This window comes from Aquila chrysaetos, chromosome 5 (genome assembly GCF_900496995.4).
Source record: "Aquila chrysaetos chrysaetos chromosome 5, bAquChr1.4, whole genome shotgun sequence".
NCBI lineage: Eukaryota > Metazoa > Chordata > Aves > Accipitriformes > Accipitridae > Aquila > Aquila chrysaetos.
The window spans coordinates 10,743,585-10,761,379 of record NC_044008.1 but is presented as its reverse complement, the minus strand read 5'-3'; the positions used below and the strand labels follow the sequence as shown (position 1 = coordinate 10,761,379).

At 36.2% G+C, this 17,795-nt stretch overlaps 1 protein-coding gene and 1 long non-coding RNA gene across 12 annotated transcripts in view; one reads left to right on the top strand and one right to left on the bottom strand.

Moving 5' to 3' along the window:
* The window catches only part of LOC115341102, a 41,108-nt gene extending 35,808 nt beyond the window's left edge, over nucleotides 1-5,300 (top strand). For both annotated transcript variants that reach the window (XR_003923282.1, XR_003923283.1), the window contains exon 7: nucleotides 131-5,300. This is a non-coding gene — a long non-coding RNA (uncharacterized LOC115341102). The remainder of the gene's footprint in view (nucleotides 1-130) is intronic.
* Nucleotides 1-17,795, bottom strand: part of PCLO (piccolo presynaptic cytomatrix protein) — a 396,208-nt gene that overhangs the window by 57,686 nt on the left and 320,727 nt on the right. For 5 of the 10 annotated variants that reach the window (XM_030013412.2, XM_030013405.2, XM_030013407.2 and 2 more), the window contains 4 exons: nucleotides 13,348-13,419; nucleotides 10,536-10,716; nucleotides 9,127-9,321; nucleotides 7,701-7,883 (listed from right to left, as the gene is read on the bottom strand). In XM_030013412.2, coding sequence (XP_029869272.1) covers nucleotides 7,701-7,883; nucleotides 9,127-9,321; nucleotides 10,536-10,716; nucleotides 13,348-13,419 — 631 coding nt within the window. Of the gene's footprint in view, nucleotides 1-6,973; nucleotides 7,884-9,126; nucleotides 9,322-10,535; nucleotides 10,717-13,347; nucleotides 13,420-17,795 lie in introns of those variants that run through there. The other 5 variants (XM_030013409.2, XM_041123495.1, XM_030013406.2 and 2 more) reach the window with 4 other exon arrangements.

Genomic DNA, 17,795 nt, shown 5'->3' with positions numbered 1-17,795 from the left:
AAAAAAAAACCAAACCAAAACAAAAAAAAATTTAGAAACTGTTAGAAAGCTTAGTAAACTTCTAAAATACTGCTTATAGGCAAGGTCTTGTTGTCAACTACATATGACGCTGAAATCTTTCCATTTTTAGAGAAAAGACTCTTCAGGATGTGGCAGATGGAAAAGACCAAGCTGAACTGAAGATCATTACCCTGCATCATTATTTGGCCTCTTTCTGGGAGAGAGGAGATACCCGTTCCCCCCTCCAGCCCCTTCTCCATGAAGTTTTTATGCAGTTTATGGTACTTTTAAAGGATTGCAACAACAGCGATGTCTGGGCTGTTCAGCCATTGAACTACGAAGAATAGAAATAGGAAATGAAAGTTTAGAACTCTAATATGGGCTGCTTCTTCTGAAATAGTGCACAGAATTTCCTATTATACAAATTTATTGTTGTTTGATTTCATTTTTATCTGCTAATCCTATTTTAGTGGCTAGTTCCCCCAATGAGATGAAATATACTCTACTTGGAAGGTGTGTTGATGGGTAGACACATCACATTTAGTAGCTAGCAATGTGGTGTGAATGCTGTCTCTGAGTGATACTGTTTTACGGTCTGTGGTACAGGCTGGCATGAGCAAAAGTTTCAGTTCAGCCTTTCTAGTGAATAATACATAAATGAGTTGGAAGAGTTCTCGAGTGCTTACAGTAATTCTTTCAGATTCTAAGAAAGTGGATCATAATGTTATCCCTGGTGTAGGATCAGGGCTTCCCAAGAAAAAAAATGATAATGATTAGACAGATACCTTTTGTACTGTGTACTGTTTACAGAAAAAAAAAACCACTTTTCCTTCAACAGAATGATATTTGACCACGTACTCCCTTATGCCTTCTTTGAAAAGAATTGTTGAGTCAAGAAAATTGAGGCTAGCGCTGACGTCACCTTTAGCTCCATTTTTTAATTTTTATTTTTTTAAATTATTCTTATTCTTAGCATGATATTAGTTGAATGCATCTATGGCAAAACTGTGCTTTTGTTTATGCTTTGGCTTATAGACTCAGTTAGAAAATCAACTTTTATAACCAAGGAAAACATGTAATTCATGCCTCAGTGTAAAGAAAACACCATATTAAAATCAATAAGGAAGGAAAGAATGGAAGCCATATGATTTCACTTAATCTTTCAGAAAAGTCTGTTTTTACAACAGAGTGGATGCTTTTTTAAAACCTAACATAAGGGAGATAGATAATTCACACAAGACCTATAGCCATGAACTGTCAAATCAGTCAGCAGCAAAATGAAAACAATCCAGCGCTGTCAGCCACTCCAGCCATTCTTTTACAGTGAATGGACTTTTTTTTTTTAAAGACTTAAATTTGAAAAATTGGACTATGCTGTTCCATGGTTCCTGTGGATAAAAGAACAGACTCAAGCAGAACTTACTCCTGGGGATTAAATTGTAGATGTTCCCCCTTTCAGCTATCTGTCTAGAAGCAGAAATACATCTGTCTAAGCACATTGAGAAAGGCAGTTCCATTTGTAAACCGAACAGGAGGAGGGAAAAATGCTTTTGAGTATGCATTCAGGATTAAGTTTTGAGAATTTGCCTCTAATTTCTTGGAAAAAAAAAAAGCGCTCTCTATAACTGGCAGCCTTGTGAGAAACCCTGGGTGACAAAAAAGGCTGATAGCATCATGTTGAGTCTTCTCAAAGAGATGCAAGCCCATGGGAGCAGGTGAAATCACTGATCTGCTTTGGATAGTTATCCTCTCGCCAACAGACAGGGCATGTCACACACAGCCTCTTCTGGCAGAAGCTTGTCTACTCCTCACTCTCAGTCACCTTGCGCTTCAAGTGCTCCAACCTCCAACTGCCCCCAAACGCCAGTTTATCTGTTTTTATGAAGGGTTTGCTAGCACTGAAAGCAAGTGCTGCTCAGGCTTGCTCTGTAAGGTTCTGCAGTGTAAAACCCTGTTTTGGGACTGCTAGTTGCATCTTTTGTGAACTGGCAACAGAATGGGGATACATAACAAAGTAGTGATCAAAGGCAAATATCTCAGGTCAGTTCTGATAGCTTCTTTTCCTAACTCTTCCTCAGATTGAACAGTACTTTAGACTATGGTCTCACCCATTTCAGCCACATTTGTATATTAGACATAGCTTTGACTGTATGCTGAGCAGTGATATTTTGTGAAATTTCAACACAACTCTTTACAGAGCAATTTACCATTTGAAGTGAGTAATGGCAGAACAGGACTCATCTTAAACTGTGGTGATGGCCTTTCTTTACCGAGCAAAGCAATCCTGATGAAATAATTTTCTTCTATGTGCTCCATAGGGTTAGGCTACCATCTAATAGACTTTTGAAATAAGAGTTATCAAACGAAGAATCTGAGCAATTTCCTGAAATTATGTGTCAGCTTAAAATAGTGGAAGAGTAAATAGCAGGAATAGCCAAAGCAAAATGTGCCAGCTATTAGACTGAAACGGGACTCAAAAGACAGCCTCAGATTATTGCTATCTGCAGAGAGTGGGGACAAATTGTTCTTGTTTTGATAATGACTCTTGGAAATGGGTTATTTGTAGCAATATGAAGGCCCATTTAACTTGGAAATTAAGAGACTAGTGAAGTTAGGCATAAAACAGCTTTGGGCAGTAAATTATTTAAAGTGTGAAGGAAACTTCCTAAATTATTGCAGGAAATTAAAACATGGCATTGCCTATTAAAAGTGTGAAAATGGGTATAGACCTAAAGGGACCCCAAATAAGCAGGTATTTAAATCCATAATCATATCCAATTCAAAAGATTTATAGAACCTAGGAATCAATTTCCTTTCACTCCACATTGCTTCTAATGCCAGTAAATAGAACTTAGTGGTAAGGAAAATTCCTGTCGATTTTAATTTCTTATAGCTAAGTGGCTAGAAATTACACAGTGCTGGCTCAGACCTGTATCATGGATTTTACAGTGCTAGCAATATCTTGGTACATACATCACATCACATTTCTGTGTAGCTTTAACCTGTTATGCTGACACTTAAGTGAACTGTTGTCAAAGTTGTTGGACTGCAGGAGTTAAAAGCAGCTATGCTGCCTTTTGAACTAAAGTGTTTTAAACTGGAGGTCTTTGAGAGGTGTAAATTGACTGGCTTATTTGGGTACAATTGTAAAAATGCTGATGCACAGTCCATCTACCCTAGATATTCTAGCTAACAGTATTAACTCTGATTGTAGACCTCCCTCTGACCAGTAAAATCACTTGACACACAGCTATTTGGAAAGTAGTTTCCTCTTAGAATATCACAGAAAAGCTTTTGTGTCATGATGGAAAATTTATAATGTAAAATATGAAATGTTCTCTGTGAGATGGGAGAAATAAATAGGTTCTGGCTACATGCATTAGATTTGGAGGTTTTCAGAAAGTGTTGTGATTTTAAATTCCCGGAGGTTTGGGGTTGAAAAAAACCTTTCTATTATTGAGTAAAAGAATATAGGAAAACTAGACAGAAATTGCTGTAGAAATACATGGTTTTTATTACCTTAAATGGTAATTTAACAGGTATGTTTGGACCTTTAACAGAAACACATGGTATTTTCTCTAGATCTTTAACATTTGCTAACTAATTCAGGTCAAGAGTACAGCAGTGCTTTTCTCCTGGCAGGTTGTTTGCTTGTTTGGTTGGTTTTTTAATGTGTGCCAAATAAAAGAGGAGGTGCATATGGCATCCATCATCATGTCATGTTCAAGCAACAGCGTATTGACTTGTAGCTTCTCTCTCACAAATGTCTGTTAGAAAGGATAGAAAAATGCATAGGACTACAATGATGTTCAGGCTTAAAATCACCTACTGAGTTATTTAATTTATTGTTCTCCAAAGATCCTAGGAAGAATCAAAATAATTTTCTAGAAATTCTCTTCTTTGGTCATAAAATTTTTTGTTGTTGTTGACCATTTGCTATTCTGATGTAATAAAGGAATTGGTTTTTCATTGTACAATCATTGTACCTTTTGGGGCAAACCTGGCACCTCCTCCTCTGCAAATAAGGACAAGCCCATTGAATTTTACCCATTAAGCTACATCCATGTAGAGACCACAGCTCCCTATAAAACTGTGTATTTTAAAAAATGACCAGTTACATGGATAAATGATGACTATATTGTGAACACTATCTTTTTATTGTGCTCTGAACGTCTTATTTCACTGGAAACTACATTTTCTATTCTACTGAAGCAGAGCAGGTTCACCTTTCTACTTCACACAGACACTGAAGTGAACTTTTGCTTGTCTTATTCAGTTTTTTGGAAGTTATTAAAACTAAAGGATGTAGTTCATTCTTTTAAAACTATAAACTGTCTTTGAAAAAGCCTTTTATATAAAATCATTAAATAACTATATTGAAGATACACCTACTGTTTTATATGCATATATCCAGAGAACTGGTAATTTTCATCAGAATATCTCTAACTGTTCAAATATCTGAAGAACGCTAAAATAATTTCTTATATTTAAAACATAAGTGACGTACCAAGAAAATTCCATATAATGGAAAGATCCTTCTGTGGGAAAAATTACTGACTTAAAAGGAGTTGGACTGATCTACATTATCTCTAAAACTGACTCATCTGGTGGATAAACTCTAATACACAGATTTATGTTGAAAGGAATGTGCTAAATTTTATGTGAATGTGTAATTGGCAACGATTCAGATTTTTCACAAAAACGAAATCAAATTAACTCAAACCTAGGCACTGCTCCCTCCCTCTGGCTTGGATCCCTTGCAACTTCTGCCTTCAAAGGGTTGGCTCTGAAATGTTATTGTTCCTCTCTGAGGGGTGTGATGGGAATGTGTATTATGCAATTGGTTTCTTTGCAGATCACATTCTTATCTCTCACGGGCAACGAGAAAATTATACTTCAGGGTTTATTTTTAATTAAATGCTGCAGTTGAATATTGGATTTTACAAAGGTGCTGAACAAAGACCAATGTTTTCTGTTGTAGCTTCACCTTAATTTTAAACCAGATTGATTAAAATATATTTTTTTACTGTTTAAAATGAATACAGAAATAGCTCTGTCCAATAAACTTAAACTGATGCAAGTCCTTTGCATTCATAAAATATAATACGTATACCATGGGTGCTGGTTTTGTTTATGATTTCATTTTTACTTTTCATCAGACATACAACTAATAACTGACAAAATACATTGAACAGAAAAGGTCCTGGGAGTCAGAAGTAGAGAAAGATTTCTCTGGGGCATTCTAAGAGTGACTGAGGGTTCTTGTATTGTTTTGTTTTTTCAAGTGCCAATTCAATTCAAGGAAAAAAAAAAAAAGAAGCTGTTGAGAGACTAGGTTAAAGGAGGAAACTCTTTCTGAGGGTTCTCTTAGAGAAGAACTGATGATCTTTCACAGCATAGAATTTTTCCCATCACCCTTGTGGAAATCTTGCTAGATTACTACCATCTTGTTGTGTGCTTGGGCTGAAAAAACAAACAGTTGTTCTAGGAGGTGCTGTTCTCTGATAAATTCACAAAGAAATATCTGTGTTTAATAATAATAATAATAATAATAATAATAATAATGATGTGGATTTTCTGTAATGGCTTCCTTAATAAAGGGCTTTGAGACTTAGTGACAAAAAATTACTAACTTGCCAATATGACTGTTCTGATCCATAAAACCAGTTCATAATGGGTTCTTTTCCAGGTGCCAATAAAGTAGGCTGTAATGGGGGTGGGTATGACAACAATGCAGCATCCCTGTAGGAATGGACTTGCAAATTGATGATGCTCTAATATTCGTTGTTCACAATATTCTGAACTTTTAGAATTTTTTAAATGCAGGGGAAACCTCTCCTTCCTGCAAAGAACTCCATAAATTGAAAGCTGTTTTGAGCATCTTTGGAGGTTTTTCTATCCAAGGTCATAGTCTCTTCTTGTTTTACTTACGTATTCCACACAACTGCAATAAACTAATCTTGCTTTTTATTCCTTCTGAAACGGATGAGATCCATTAACCTCAAAATGGTAATTATTGGCCCACCTCATATGAATAAATTAGGACAAACTAGTTTTGGTACAATAAGAAGAAGCCAAAACTTCTCACAGATCTGAAACCAGACTTATAAACTTTGTGTAGGTGACCATGCATTACATATATTTGTCAGAAGTAAAAAGACAAAAGTACCTTGTCTCTTCATGGTAACTCTAACCTTGTTTATATATTAATGATATTAATGTGGACTCTTATTCCCATAACTCTCTATGATACTTCTAATATTGCTGAGCCAAGCGCATATTGATACATATCCTTTTTGCAATTTTAAAAGTAAAGGACCTAGCATAAATATTCAGTGGCAAGAGTACTTGAAGCCAACAGCCTAGCTATATTTCCTTATCATAAAAGTGTATGTGAACCTTGATTCAACCTTATATCACAAGCAAAAGGTTTTAGCATTGCTTGTCTATGCCAAAAGGTATCATAGACTAAAGTCTTTATGATAAATCTCTACAGACATGACAGCTCAAAAGATCATAAGAGTTATTTAGATTTCTGTGGTATACAACGCAGGAATAGGATGGGCCTTTCAGTCATGATGCCTGAACTAGTACCATGAAATCCTCTGGCCTCTGCCTGAACTGAGTCTCTGGAGTTGAGCTGTAGAGTAAGACAATATGAGTGTAGATAGATATATTTACGGAAGAGTTCTTAAGGCTCTAATAAGAAACAACTTGTTATCTCTAAATACAATGTTTAAAATTATTTGTTAAATTTGCCCTTGTTAATTAACTGTTTTAAAATCACACTAGTTCTCTTAATGATTTGTTGCCTTCAGGGTATATTGTTTGAAGTATCATTCCCTCCTTCCCTCCTACAACCTTCTCAGCCAGACTGTATTGTCCACAGTGTGCAATGGTGTCCACAGAAAAAACTTCAATGAATCATAAGAGCTTGGGAAGGGATTACAGCACAAGAGAAGATCTAGGAGTCCAGTCTATAAGTTTATTAGGATAATCCCTCAGATTCTATGGAAATAAACAAAATGCTCCAGAAGTCAGAAGAACAGTGACAATTTGAACCAATTGAGATTCTGGCTCTTTATTTGTGATGAGGGGAGAAATTGATGATATGTATTTAGGTTTGATGTACAGGTGCCTACAGGTAGAAAATAATTTTTTTAAGAGGCTGATAGGAAAGTTATCAAGAGATTGAGCTATACATGGATCAAAACTCCTTTCCTTTCCACTGGCAGTTTGAAAAATTATCTATGCTAATGACTTTTGACATAACAACTATGTTGGGAGAGGAAAAAGAAATTGTTAATATCCCAATTAGAATTCCAGAAACAAAGATGTGCAATTAGGTTTTTGTCACAGTACAAGAAATGTTCAATCATGCTTAAGCAGACCAGCTTGGATACATGCTTTTTATTAGGCAACACCACAAGAAAAACTATACCATTTTTCAACAGAAGTCTAAGTCCTCCAGTGGAATGGAAGTGCACAAGTTTGTTGTTTTGTAATGTTTCTTAGCACAGTTTTTCATTATGGATTTATGCGCTGATGTGGAAAAATCAAGCAGAGTTCTTGATTCATGTTAACATTTACAGCACTTAATGGAGGGGTAAAATAAATAATTAAATATTGCAATGAATTAGTAGACATGATAAGAAGGATTTGGGATGTGGTTGGTTTCTTAACCATGTCTTTCTGCTCACCTCCTTCAGGCTTGACTGGTCCATCAGACATCACTTTCCTGAGGGCTAGTTGGCTTTGGTCTTTGTTGTCATTGGCTGGTGGAGGCAGATTGTCAGACTGAGTTCTTTGAATAGGGAGGACTCCTGCTATGCTGTGTCTGTGCTGCTTCCTGGCATGATTAGACTGACCGCTTTTATGTGCTGCTGTGGCAGTGTGGGTGAAATGGAAACCCAGAGTATGTATCCTCAGATGGAACCAGCTTAAATGTTATTCATGCAAACAGAAGTGGTTTTTTCTGTATTTAAGTAAGCAGTGTTTTCAAACACCAAAGAGACACCACATGCACAGCATTAAAGAGTATTAAAACTGGCTGTTTCTTTATTAATGATGGTGAAGACAAGGGAAATAATTTTTTCCCATTTTTTGCATTATACCATGGTAAGTTTATGGCATACCAACAAATCCTGAAGACAAACACAATGATTCCATAGTCAGAGAGTTTTAATTTGCCATCAACTAAACCCTCAGCTAGCAATCAGATACTGGTCTGAAGTACACTCTGGAGAGCAATCCTTTTGAATGGAAAAATTTTAATTTATGAGTCTACTTAAAGTTGTCAGATGGAATCTATCTTGACCCTTAATCAATCGATGGCACAAAAATTACTAGAAAAATTGAACTGATTATGATACCTGACTTAGCTCTCAAATCCCTTTGACTTTGCTAACTTGATAACACTGTTGAAATCTGATGTTGTTAATGGCTTTGTGTGTTTAATGATTTTGCATTTAATGTGTTTAATGTTTTTGTCTATTGCTGTTCTGCTCATCACTAACATGATTTTATCTGAGATATTAAGAATGTTGCCTTATATTTTCTTTCCCCAAAAAATTAGATATTTACAGTCATGTTTCAAAAATAGAAATCTCAGCCATGTAGTTAAAAAACTTTTATCTAACTTTAAATCTTCTTTTGTGTATATAGTACTGTCCTTCCTGATTACTACTTATAGATATATCTTGTTAATGTGTTCTCAGTACTTGTGTACCACTTGAGGAGCTGGTAGCCACATCTCTGCAGGTTTTGATTATTTGACTGGTAGTTATTTATTGACATCAAAACACCACCACACAATGGAATTCTCCGTGAGTCATGCACAACCATGGAACATCATGGACCATGAGTGAAGGGACTGATGGAGAAACAGCCAGTTTCACTGCAGTCTGTATAAATTAAAATAAATAAATAAATAAAAGACTTCTAAATACAAGAATATATTGTAATTATATGTATTCACACACAGGCACACAAAGAAAGACATTGAACAGAGTGAGCACAGTGTGCCAAGAACAGAAAAAAAATAGCCAAAAAGGGAAAGACAGCAGGGAAAAAGGCAACAGATGAACATTAAGCTGCCATGCTGAGGAATTTATTTGCGTCTTTTACTTGGTTGAAGGCGAAGCTGTTGGACAGCTGCTTCAGCAGCGGCGATGGCTGCCCCAGCGTCTTCAAGGTGAGTTTGAGTGACACTGGTTTTGCTTTGGCTGCGAGATGGACCGTGAGAGCGTAGATGTCCTTCAGAGGAAGATTTGGAGCTCCCTGGACTGCTGTGGGATTTCTCAATGGTGGGCACCTGCATCTCTACCAAGAAAATGAAGAAGCACAAGTGTTGCATTTACTAAAACCAAACAATTTCATTTTCTTTCTCTTGACTAGCCTTTCTAGCTGCATTCCAGAACAAGGAATAAAGATTAAGCTGTGCAATGCCATTCACAGTCTCAGGATATATCGTGATTAGGAAACTCTTGCGAAGCACCATTTTCTGCTTCCTCACTGTTCCCTGGCCCAGGGAATAGTTAATTTACTGTTGGGTTTCTACCACCTGTGAATTATGCCTCCTGTGCTGGTTCACACTGGTGGAATGATGGGGTAGCCTAAAGACTAATTTGTTTTCCACTTTCTACTTCTCTAGTATGTAGAGACTAACTAGCATCACTTAGACCGGTACTGAATACTTAGGTAAGGCAAGCACTTTTATTCTGATGAATGCCCCAGTCAAAACCATAGCCTAACTTACAATAGCTTCTATATTAACCTCTAATTTAGGTATAGATCTTATATAGACATGAATCCCTAGCAAAACATTACACAAAGAAATAGAGAGATGGAGCAGAGTCTTATCACTCTGAGGCTCTCATCTGGATGCTATTTGGCATGGCTTTTGCTTTGATATGACATGTACCATGTTTTAAGTGAGCAACTAGCCACTGACTACTTAGTATAAAAAAAAAAAGGTAGAGGTAAATTTCTTGGAGCAGGAGACATTGAGATCAGTTCTGCTTTTGTAAACACTAGTATAATACTACTATAACAGCTCCACTGATTTCCAATACAATTGAGATACGCTGCAGCCCATTATCATTGACTGGAAATGAATATGCATTATTATAGCATAATTGTTATTCTATAAAATATTAATGTGATATTTCCAGAAGACAAAATGCCATAGAATATTTAAGGACGATGAAAAATAGAAAGATAAGTATGTATTGAATTTGGCCAAGGCTACTGGAAAAATGAGGAGGACACAGAATCTATAGTAGATGTGCAAAGCACACGGAGCTTGTAAGCTGCTTTTTTAAGGACACAATTACTAAGTAAGCTGGCTGGCACTGATTGAGCCAAATTAAGCCTTGGCTCCAATGAATTAATCACAGAGATAAATACATTTTTAATAAAAGTGTATACAAACTTCATAGCAGTAACTTTATTTTTCTATTAGAACTTACACATAGCAAAGGTCTTCCCATCATCTGGGAAAACATTTCATATCAGATGCATCAAGTCAATCCTACCCTTGGAGGGGTCCGGGAAGATTCCATGACTTCTGCTCTTGATGACAGATGGTTTTGGAGACTGCTGGCTACTCTGTCCAGAATGAGATTTCCCGTGATCAATGTTTTCACTCTGTTCTTTCAGAGGGTACCACCGAGGAGTGTTGTCAAGCTGAGAGACGCTGGATAACTCGATCAATACCTACAAATAATTCAAAGTACAATATATGGCCTGTATCTGATCTATTAATGGTTGTGTACAGTAGAAAAGTCTATAGTTGTGTTACCAGAAGTTGCAATCAAATATAAGAAGTTAAGGGTATAAGGATGTATGCTGACAGATTCAGGACAGTCTGCCCATGCTCTGACCTCACCTGATATAAGCCAGCTGTGATCCCAAACCCACATTTGTTAGCATATGGATGTGTCTGAACTAATATTTCTTCTCAACAGGACCTCAGTAAGGACTGTAAGCTTAGACATAGCTCCATACCAAGACGGCTAGATAGTTTAAAGGGTAGCTTGTGAGCACAAGCTTGAAAACTACACTAAAAAGACATTTAGTCATTCTGCCTCTGTATAGACATATTCTAATAGAAGAATCAGGCAGTGTTATTTTCTCCCTTTGTCAGTGTTAGTAAAGGGGCAAATAATTCGATAATTGTTTTTAATAAGATCTTCAATAATATGAGACTGGTGCTTGTTGATTCCCTAAAAAATCCACATATGCAGAATTTGTAACAAAAAGAAAAGAATAGCGATACCTTTGCACTTCACTAAAATAATAGAATTCAATAGGCCATTTAGGCCTCAAAGCTTCACTGGAAAAAAAAGGGAGATGCAATGGCAATGTGGAAATGAAACGAGCAGCTTGGCAAAAAAAACCTTCATTGTAGCTAAAATCTGCACTAAGCCACCTGTGTTGCTAGTAGGAGTTCTGTGAAATTTCTTTATAAAAAAGAAGTAAAAAAAAGAATGAGGATTGGGACCAATAAAGACCCTTCCTTCCTTAATGATCTTGCAGCTGAGAGGGCCAAGAGATGTAAAGTACTAGAGTCATCATAGAGTCTTGAATGAAGGAAAGGACAAAACCAGCCTTGCATTTGGCTCTAAGGTGAGAGGGTTAAAACTAATGTCAGGTAGGGAAGTTTTACAACTGCTAGACAAATAAAGTGTGCAATTACCTCGGGGAACAATGTCTTTGTCAGTTTATTACAAGACCCTGAATAAAAGAAAGCCTTTTAAAGTTTAGGGATGGGGAAGTCTCTTCACACCTGATTGTTTCTAGAAGATTAAAAGCCTTTTTTCTTTCCTTTTTTCTTTCAGCTTCATAGGTTGTATATGACCTGGCTTGGTCTTTCTGCTTAGGTCTATACTTAATCTGAACAGATTAACTATTTAGCATGCTCCCTGGTGTGGTTTTTGGTCATAGCTTTGGGAATGACTTGGAAGACAGCATTGTTGAGGACTGTTCCCAATAGGCAGTATAGGCTGGGGGCTCTGCTCTGTAGGAGAAGAGGGTTCACATTCCATGGATGTGAACCATGATGTGCCACTTGCCTTCTGGGGCATGCAAGTGGTGCTGGCCCTATTCAAGCAAGTCCTTAGGGCACAATTTGGATATCCTGTATCTGGTGTTACGGTGCAGGACTCCTCTGGACATCCTGGTCCTGAAATACAATGGATAGTCTTTTCCGTTCCTTTTTTTATCATGAAGAACTGTTTTCATATTTAAGTCTGAATGATTTAACAAATACAATAGTTCTAGGGGTTGAAAATATTTGAAGGCAAAAGTTTAAATCTTCCTGTAGAAGCAGCTGCTGGAGCATCCATTTTCATAAATAACAATGATGTAAATATTCAGTAAAGCCCTGCATTTGGGCAAACATGCTGAACTCAACAAGAATACTGATGCAGTACGCAGGAAATAAGTAATCATGTGGCTGCTTCCTATAAATTTATTTTAGTGATTGTTCAAATAGTGACATTGATTGCTCAGTTTTGTAGTTACACAAAGGAGAACTGGAGCTGAACTGAATGCCTTTTTTTGTGAAATTCAAATGCAGAATGCAAAGAGATACTTTGAGTTACTCTGTACATGAGTGATCGATTTTCCTGGGATTCTGTTTCTAATTATAATCCTCTTTTGTAATAACATTTTTAATTACTTTTTGACATCATAGTTATTGCTGGTAATTCTATATTATATGTGCATATCTTTGTTTATTTGCTTTTAAAAGAGAGAGCATACTTCTCCCCATGATCACTCATCTCATTTATTATTAATTACAAGATTTTGCCTTCAGTCATACTTTGGTAATGATATTACTATTTTGTAGTGTTAAAAATGAGACCTTGATCAGCAAGAACAAATTACTCACACTTGCAGATACTTGTGCATGTGGTAAATTATGGCTTGATGGCAGAATTTAATCCTTTAATCATGTACAAAGACTGATACCTCCTCAGTCTTTCCATGTCATGTTAAAATCAAGGCAGACAGCATATCAGTCATAACAAGAATTCCCCATTCAGTCTCTGTGAAGGCTGTTACTATCGCAGGCTGAAAAAAACCCCTTAATTTTCAGTGAAGTAACATTGTGTTGCGACCTAAATGAACTTGCCCACAGTTTATCAAGATAAACGGAAGGCATCTTTCATGTGTGACTGAAAGAAATCATGAGCATTGTTATGAAGTCAGCAGTAAAACTGTGATGTAAAAAAGGTTTTACTTAACACATCTATCATACCTTGGAAGAGAACAGTCTCCAAATACCAGCATGCAGTTAATCAGCTTTCTAAGTAGTCAGAGAGGAGGAAATAAGATACTCACTTCACCAAGGAAGTCATTCGAGGAGAATCTATCATAATCCCAGACAGTCACTTCCAGTGTTTTCTTTTTCAGCTGCAATTTAAGTCAAAGGATAATTAACCCCATTGCCATCATGAACTTCAGATCAAGTCCTTATGGTGGTTTCTATTCACTATCTCCTTCTTGTACCCTTTTTCATAGTGACAGCTAGGCAGCTTTTGTCCTCCCATCAACCTTGATCTCAGAAAAATAATTTGGGGCTATTATTTGTTATCAAGACAAATGGGCTTGTGCTTGGCCCTATTTTAGGAATTTCCACAAGTTGTTTCTGACAGAATGTGTGTCCACTACAAGAGCCAAACTGATTTTTAAAGCCTCATTTTTGTTTTTCTGCAGCTTTTCTCATCGCCAGATCTGAGTTGTCTGAACTCAGACATTTGCCTAATATATTATTTAAAACACCATGTTTACACAATCTCATCTGTGAAGACCAGGCTTTAATACCCCTGGAATTCAGTGTAGTCAACGGGACTCTGCAAGTGATCCAGCCATACAGGATAAGTTGTACTGTTAGGTATTAACGACAGCCATCAAAACCCATTATCTGCAGACCTTGTTAAGCATGATAGCTGTGTCAAACACTCTTCTTACAGGCTGCACTAAGAAACAAGTCAGTCTTTTCATATGACAAGATAGCGCAAGACAGAGAAGCTGTTGACCAAAGCAGTTGACCTTATTGGAAAGATTGACCTGAGTGTTATTCCAGGGGTCTGCTGGGAGAGATGGGGAGAGGATTGATTACCGGTGGTGTATGCTGGGGCAAAAGGCTAGCAGGTGGATGCAGAAATAAATTCATGTGGCTTGAAAGAGAAAAGGACGAAATCCTGGGGGCATGGGATGTCTGCGAAGTCAGGCTGAGAAGTTGTAAGTGAAGAATTTGTTGGACACTTCCAAGCATTACTAAGGAAAACAGGACTGTTTTCACATACGTCAATAAAAGAGGTCAGAACCAGAAATCTGATGTGATAATTGAGATCATCATCCTAACAGAAGCAACACGTCACTCACTGCTCTGACTATTAAATGGCTGCTTGGGACAAAGGGACAACAAAGGATCAAGTCATTGTTCAACATTATAAGCTATACCATTTACTGTACATACTATATATACTTTCAAGAAAAGCACTGTTTGCTATTTACCACTGCTGCCCCTTGGTTTAATGCAACGCAGATTCAGACAGTCCTTAATAACTTTAAATTGCCTTTAAATGATAATTTCATCTCACTATTATGTATTCGGAATATCTTCTGCTCCCAGCTAACTTTAGAAAAATGAGCAACTCTGCAAAGCCAGTGTCTTTGAAAAACAAGTTTAAATCAGCATATCCTGGAAAATCCACACAAAGGGGAATTGTACTATTTTTAGCATCAACAATGTACTCTCTAAGCAGGCAATAACATGACTTGAAAGCTAAGATTTAAAAAGACAATACATATTTGAGAGCAATTCTTTAATCTTTCTCTGTTTTTTTTCCTATACAACTAGGCAATATTCTTCTTAAACATTCTTTTTAAAAATATCCTGTAAAAACTGTGGAAAAAGTTGAACAAAAAATATTTTCTTTTGAACATCCCTTACAGAATATTTGTAAAGCTGATTTCCTTGACTGAATAAAATTTCTTTTCTTTGCTGTTCCAAAACAGTATTGAAACTGCAACGTGAAAAATAACCTGAAAAAATGAGTTGAGCAGCCACTGGTCCATGCTACTTTTACCTTCCTGGATGATATCATTTCCTGCTAGATGCTATACTAAGTATATATATATATATATTTACCCTTTAAAAAGAGGAATAGCACAAATACTTTTGAGAAATGTATTGTCTCAATTGTTGCTATTTTGGGAGGACATGTTGTCTTCTTGTTTGAAGTGATGACTGTGCAAGGACAGAGAGAAGAATGTATAGATCCAGGAAAGGAAAAAAAACCTCTAAGATTTGAAGGATTTTTGGTGGAAAGGGGAAAATGGAGATTTTCAAGCAACTGCAACCCTACTTTGCTAGCTTCTTTGCATTACTATGATAATAAAACTGTGCTGAAAACTTGCAGTACTCTATATTTCTTTGAGATATCTATTTCAAGCTTCTTAGTTTAATAAAGCTTTTATTAAATATTATGACAATGAAAAACCATCAAAAAAGCATTATTAGGCAGAGTGCATGAAATGAGTCTCAAAGAGGAGGAAAATTTGCCTTTCTGAAGATATATTTATGTATCACTATTGAAGGCAAAGAACACTCAATGGCTAGTGGTTTTAAAAGCAGCCATTATACCATCACAGCAAAGTAGGGTTCTGCGTTACGTTATCCAGTTTTAGGTTGTGAAGCCAGAAATTCAGGTCCCCATCAGGAATTTAACTGACAGCAATACTGAAATGGGTTTCAGAAGCCCACTATCCATCTGACCATGGGTTTCTGCAAGTAAGCAATGTTCCAACAGGAAAATGAGAAAGTGTCCCTAAAAGAAAGCAAGCAGTTTACGTATGTTGTGAGCCTCATCTGAGTTCCAAGCATATTATGAAAAAAATGTTACTAAGCTGCAACTAATTTCAGGCTTTGCCTTGGGGGGGGGGGAGGGGGGGAATTAAAAAATAAAAACCCACCTAAAAGCATATTACTGCATGTGAACTCCAGTTAGCTTTAGGCTGCTGTGGACAACCATCATTTAAAAAAAATGAAGGAATATGCAGAAACAGCCAATGTGAATAACATTTTCTCTTATGGGAAGACATAACCAACACCACACATACTGAAGTGTCAGTTCCTTCTTTTAAATGTCTGGAGATCACTGGGTGTTGTTCCAGATCATGTGGGTCTGTGTAACTAAATATGCATTACTTGAAATATTTAATACTTATTCCTTGACAATCTCATACAAGGATTTGTATGAAGAAAGAAATCATTTTAATGCAGTTTGGCTTTCTCCTATGCTGAAAGTAAATTCCTATAATTACTTCAGAAATATTATAAAAGATTGCAGTCTCAGTCAGGATATTTGATGACTAGAAATGAAGGTGGTGTATTAGATCATGCATTATACTTATTTGTGTTTACATTCATATTTAACATTTTATTATACTCTTCTCTATATTGCTGTACTTCAGTACATGGGAGGACAAAAATAATTCTGCTAGGTCACTTAGAAACTTACTTTCTTTTGTCCAAGATATTAAGTAAGATTTAAGCACCAACACGTTACTGATTCATAAGAAAACTTTTCTTACTTTTAGAAATTAGACGTAGGCTCCTACATCACTCAAGGATTTTGAAAATATTACTCTTTCTAAATATATTACCTTTAATTTAAGGACATGAGCTATAGCAAAAGCTATTTGCTTTAATGAATTATATCCATCATTTAAGGAAATACTTTTATTTGCTTTCTGACAAGTAAGAAATTGAGGCAAAGCAAGCCACACCTAAATTACTAAATAATCACAGTTTAATTTATTTTTTCTCCAACTGTCAAAGTAGAATTTGCTACGTGATAAAACTATTCATTCTGACCTTGAAAAAGTCTGTTTCATTTCAGAGAGTGATCTATTTCCCATAATTATTTTCATTTTAATTTCAGCTAGGTTATGAAAGAGAAAAGGAAAATGAAAAACTGTACAACCAGCTAAAGTCTAGACAGTGACGTTAAAAGGACTATATTAGGAAATATTTAGTAATACTTATTTGCTGTCAGCAAGCAACCCATGCTTTGATGGAGGGAAAGGAAATGCTTCTTTGAAGAAATAATATTTATAAAGATTCATGAATTTATGTTAGGGTATGACTGCTAACTCTGTATAACTTTTAGTGTATGATGCAGTTTTGCTTGTTTGGCGATCAGAACACTCATTCTCAGCCTATCACGATTATTGTCTTGTACTTCTCTTTATATTCTTAAACTATTTTGAAATATCCATTTGTGAGGTTTATGAGTGCAAACAACATACTATTGCATGGTGATAGTTTTTTAAACTGTAGAGGGTACTTAGCTGCATCATGGAATTATTTGGTGATTTAGAAATGTGCTTTACTGTATATTCTCTAAGCCAATCAATCACACCGCTATCTTAGCACTAGATACAAGCCATGGAAAGATGTAGAAGGAAATACTATTCCCTGCACACACTTCTACGTGACAAGAGGACAAAATATACAACATATGTGGTACCTAGATGAAGCTTACACGTATAAGTACTGCGTAACAGTCTCAGAGGAAGGAAAAAGGAAGAGATTTGCAAATTAAAAGCAAAGGTCAAAGAATTCAACTTGTGACCTAAAGGTAAATTTCAACAAATAATGGTCAAAAAATATTAGGAGATTTTCTGTAATAAAAATCTCTTTCTAAGAAATCCTAGACTAAGATCATTATCCAATCTAAAATCACCAAACAGCCATTGAATGTCCAACACCCAAGCAC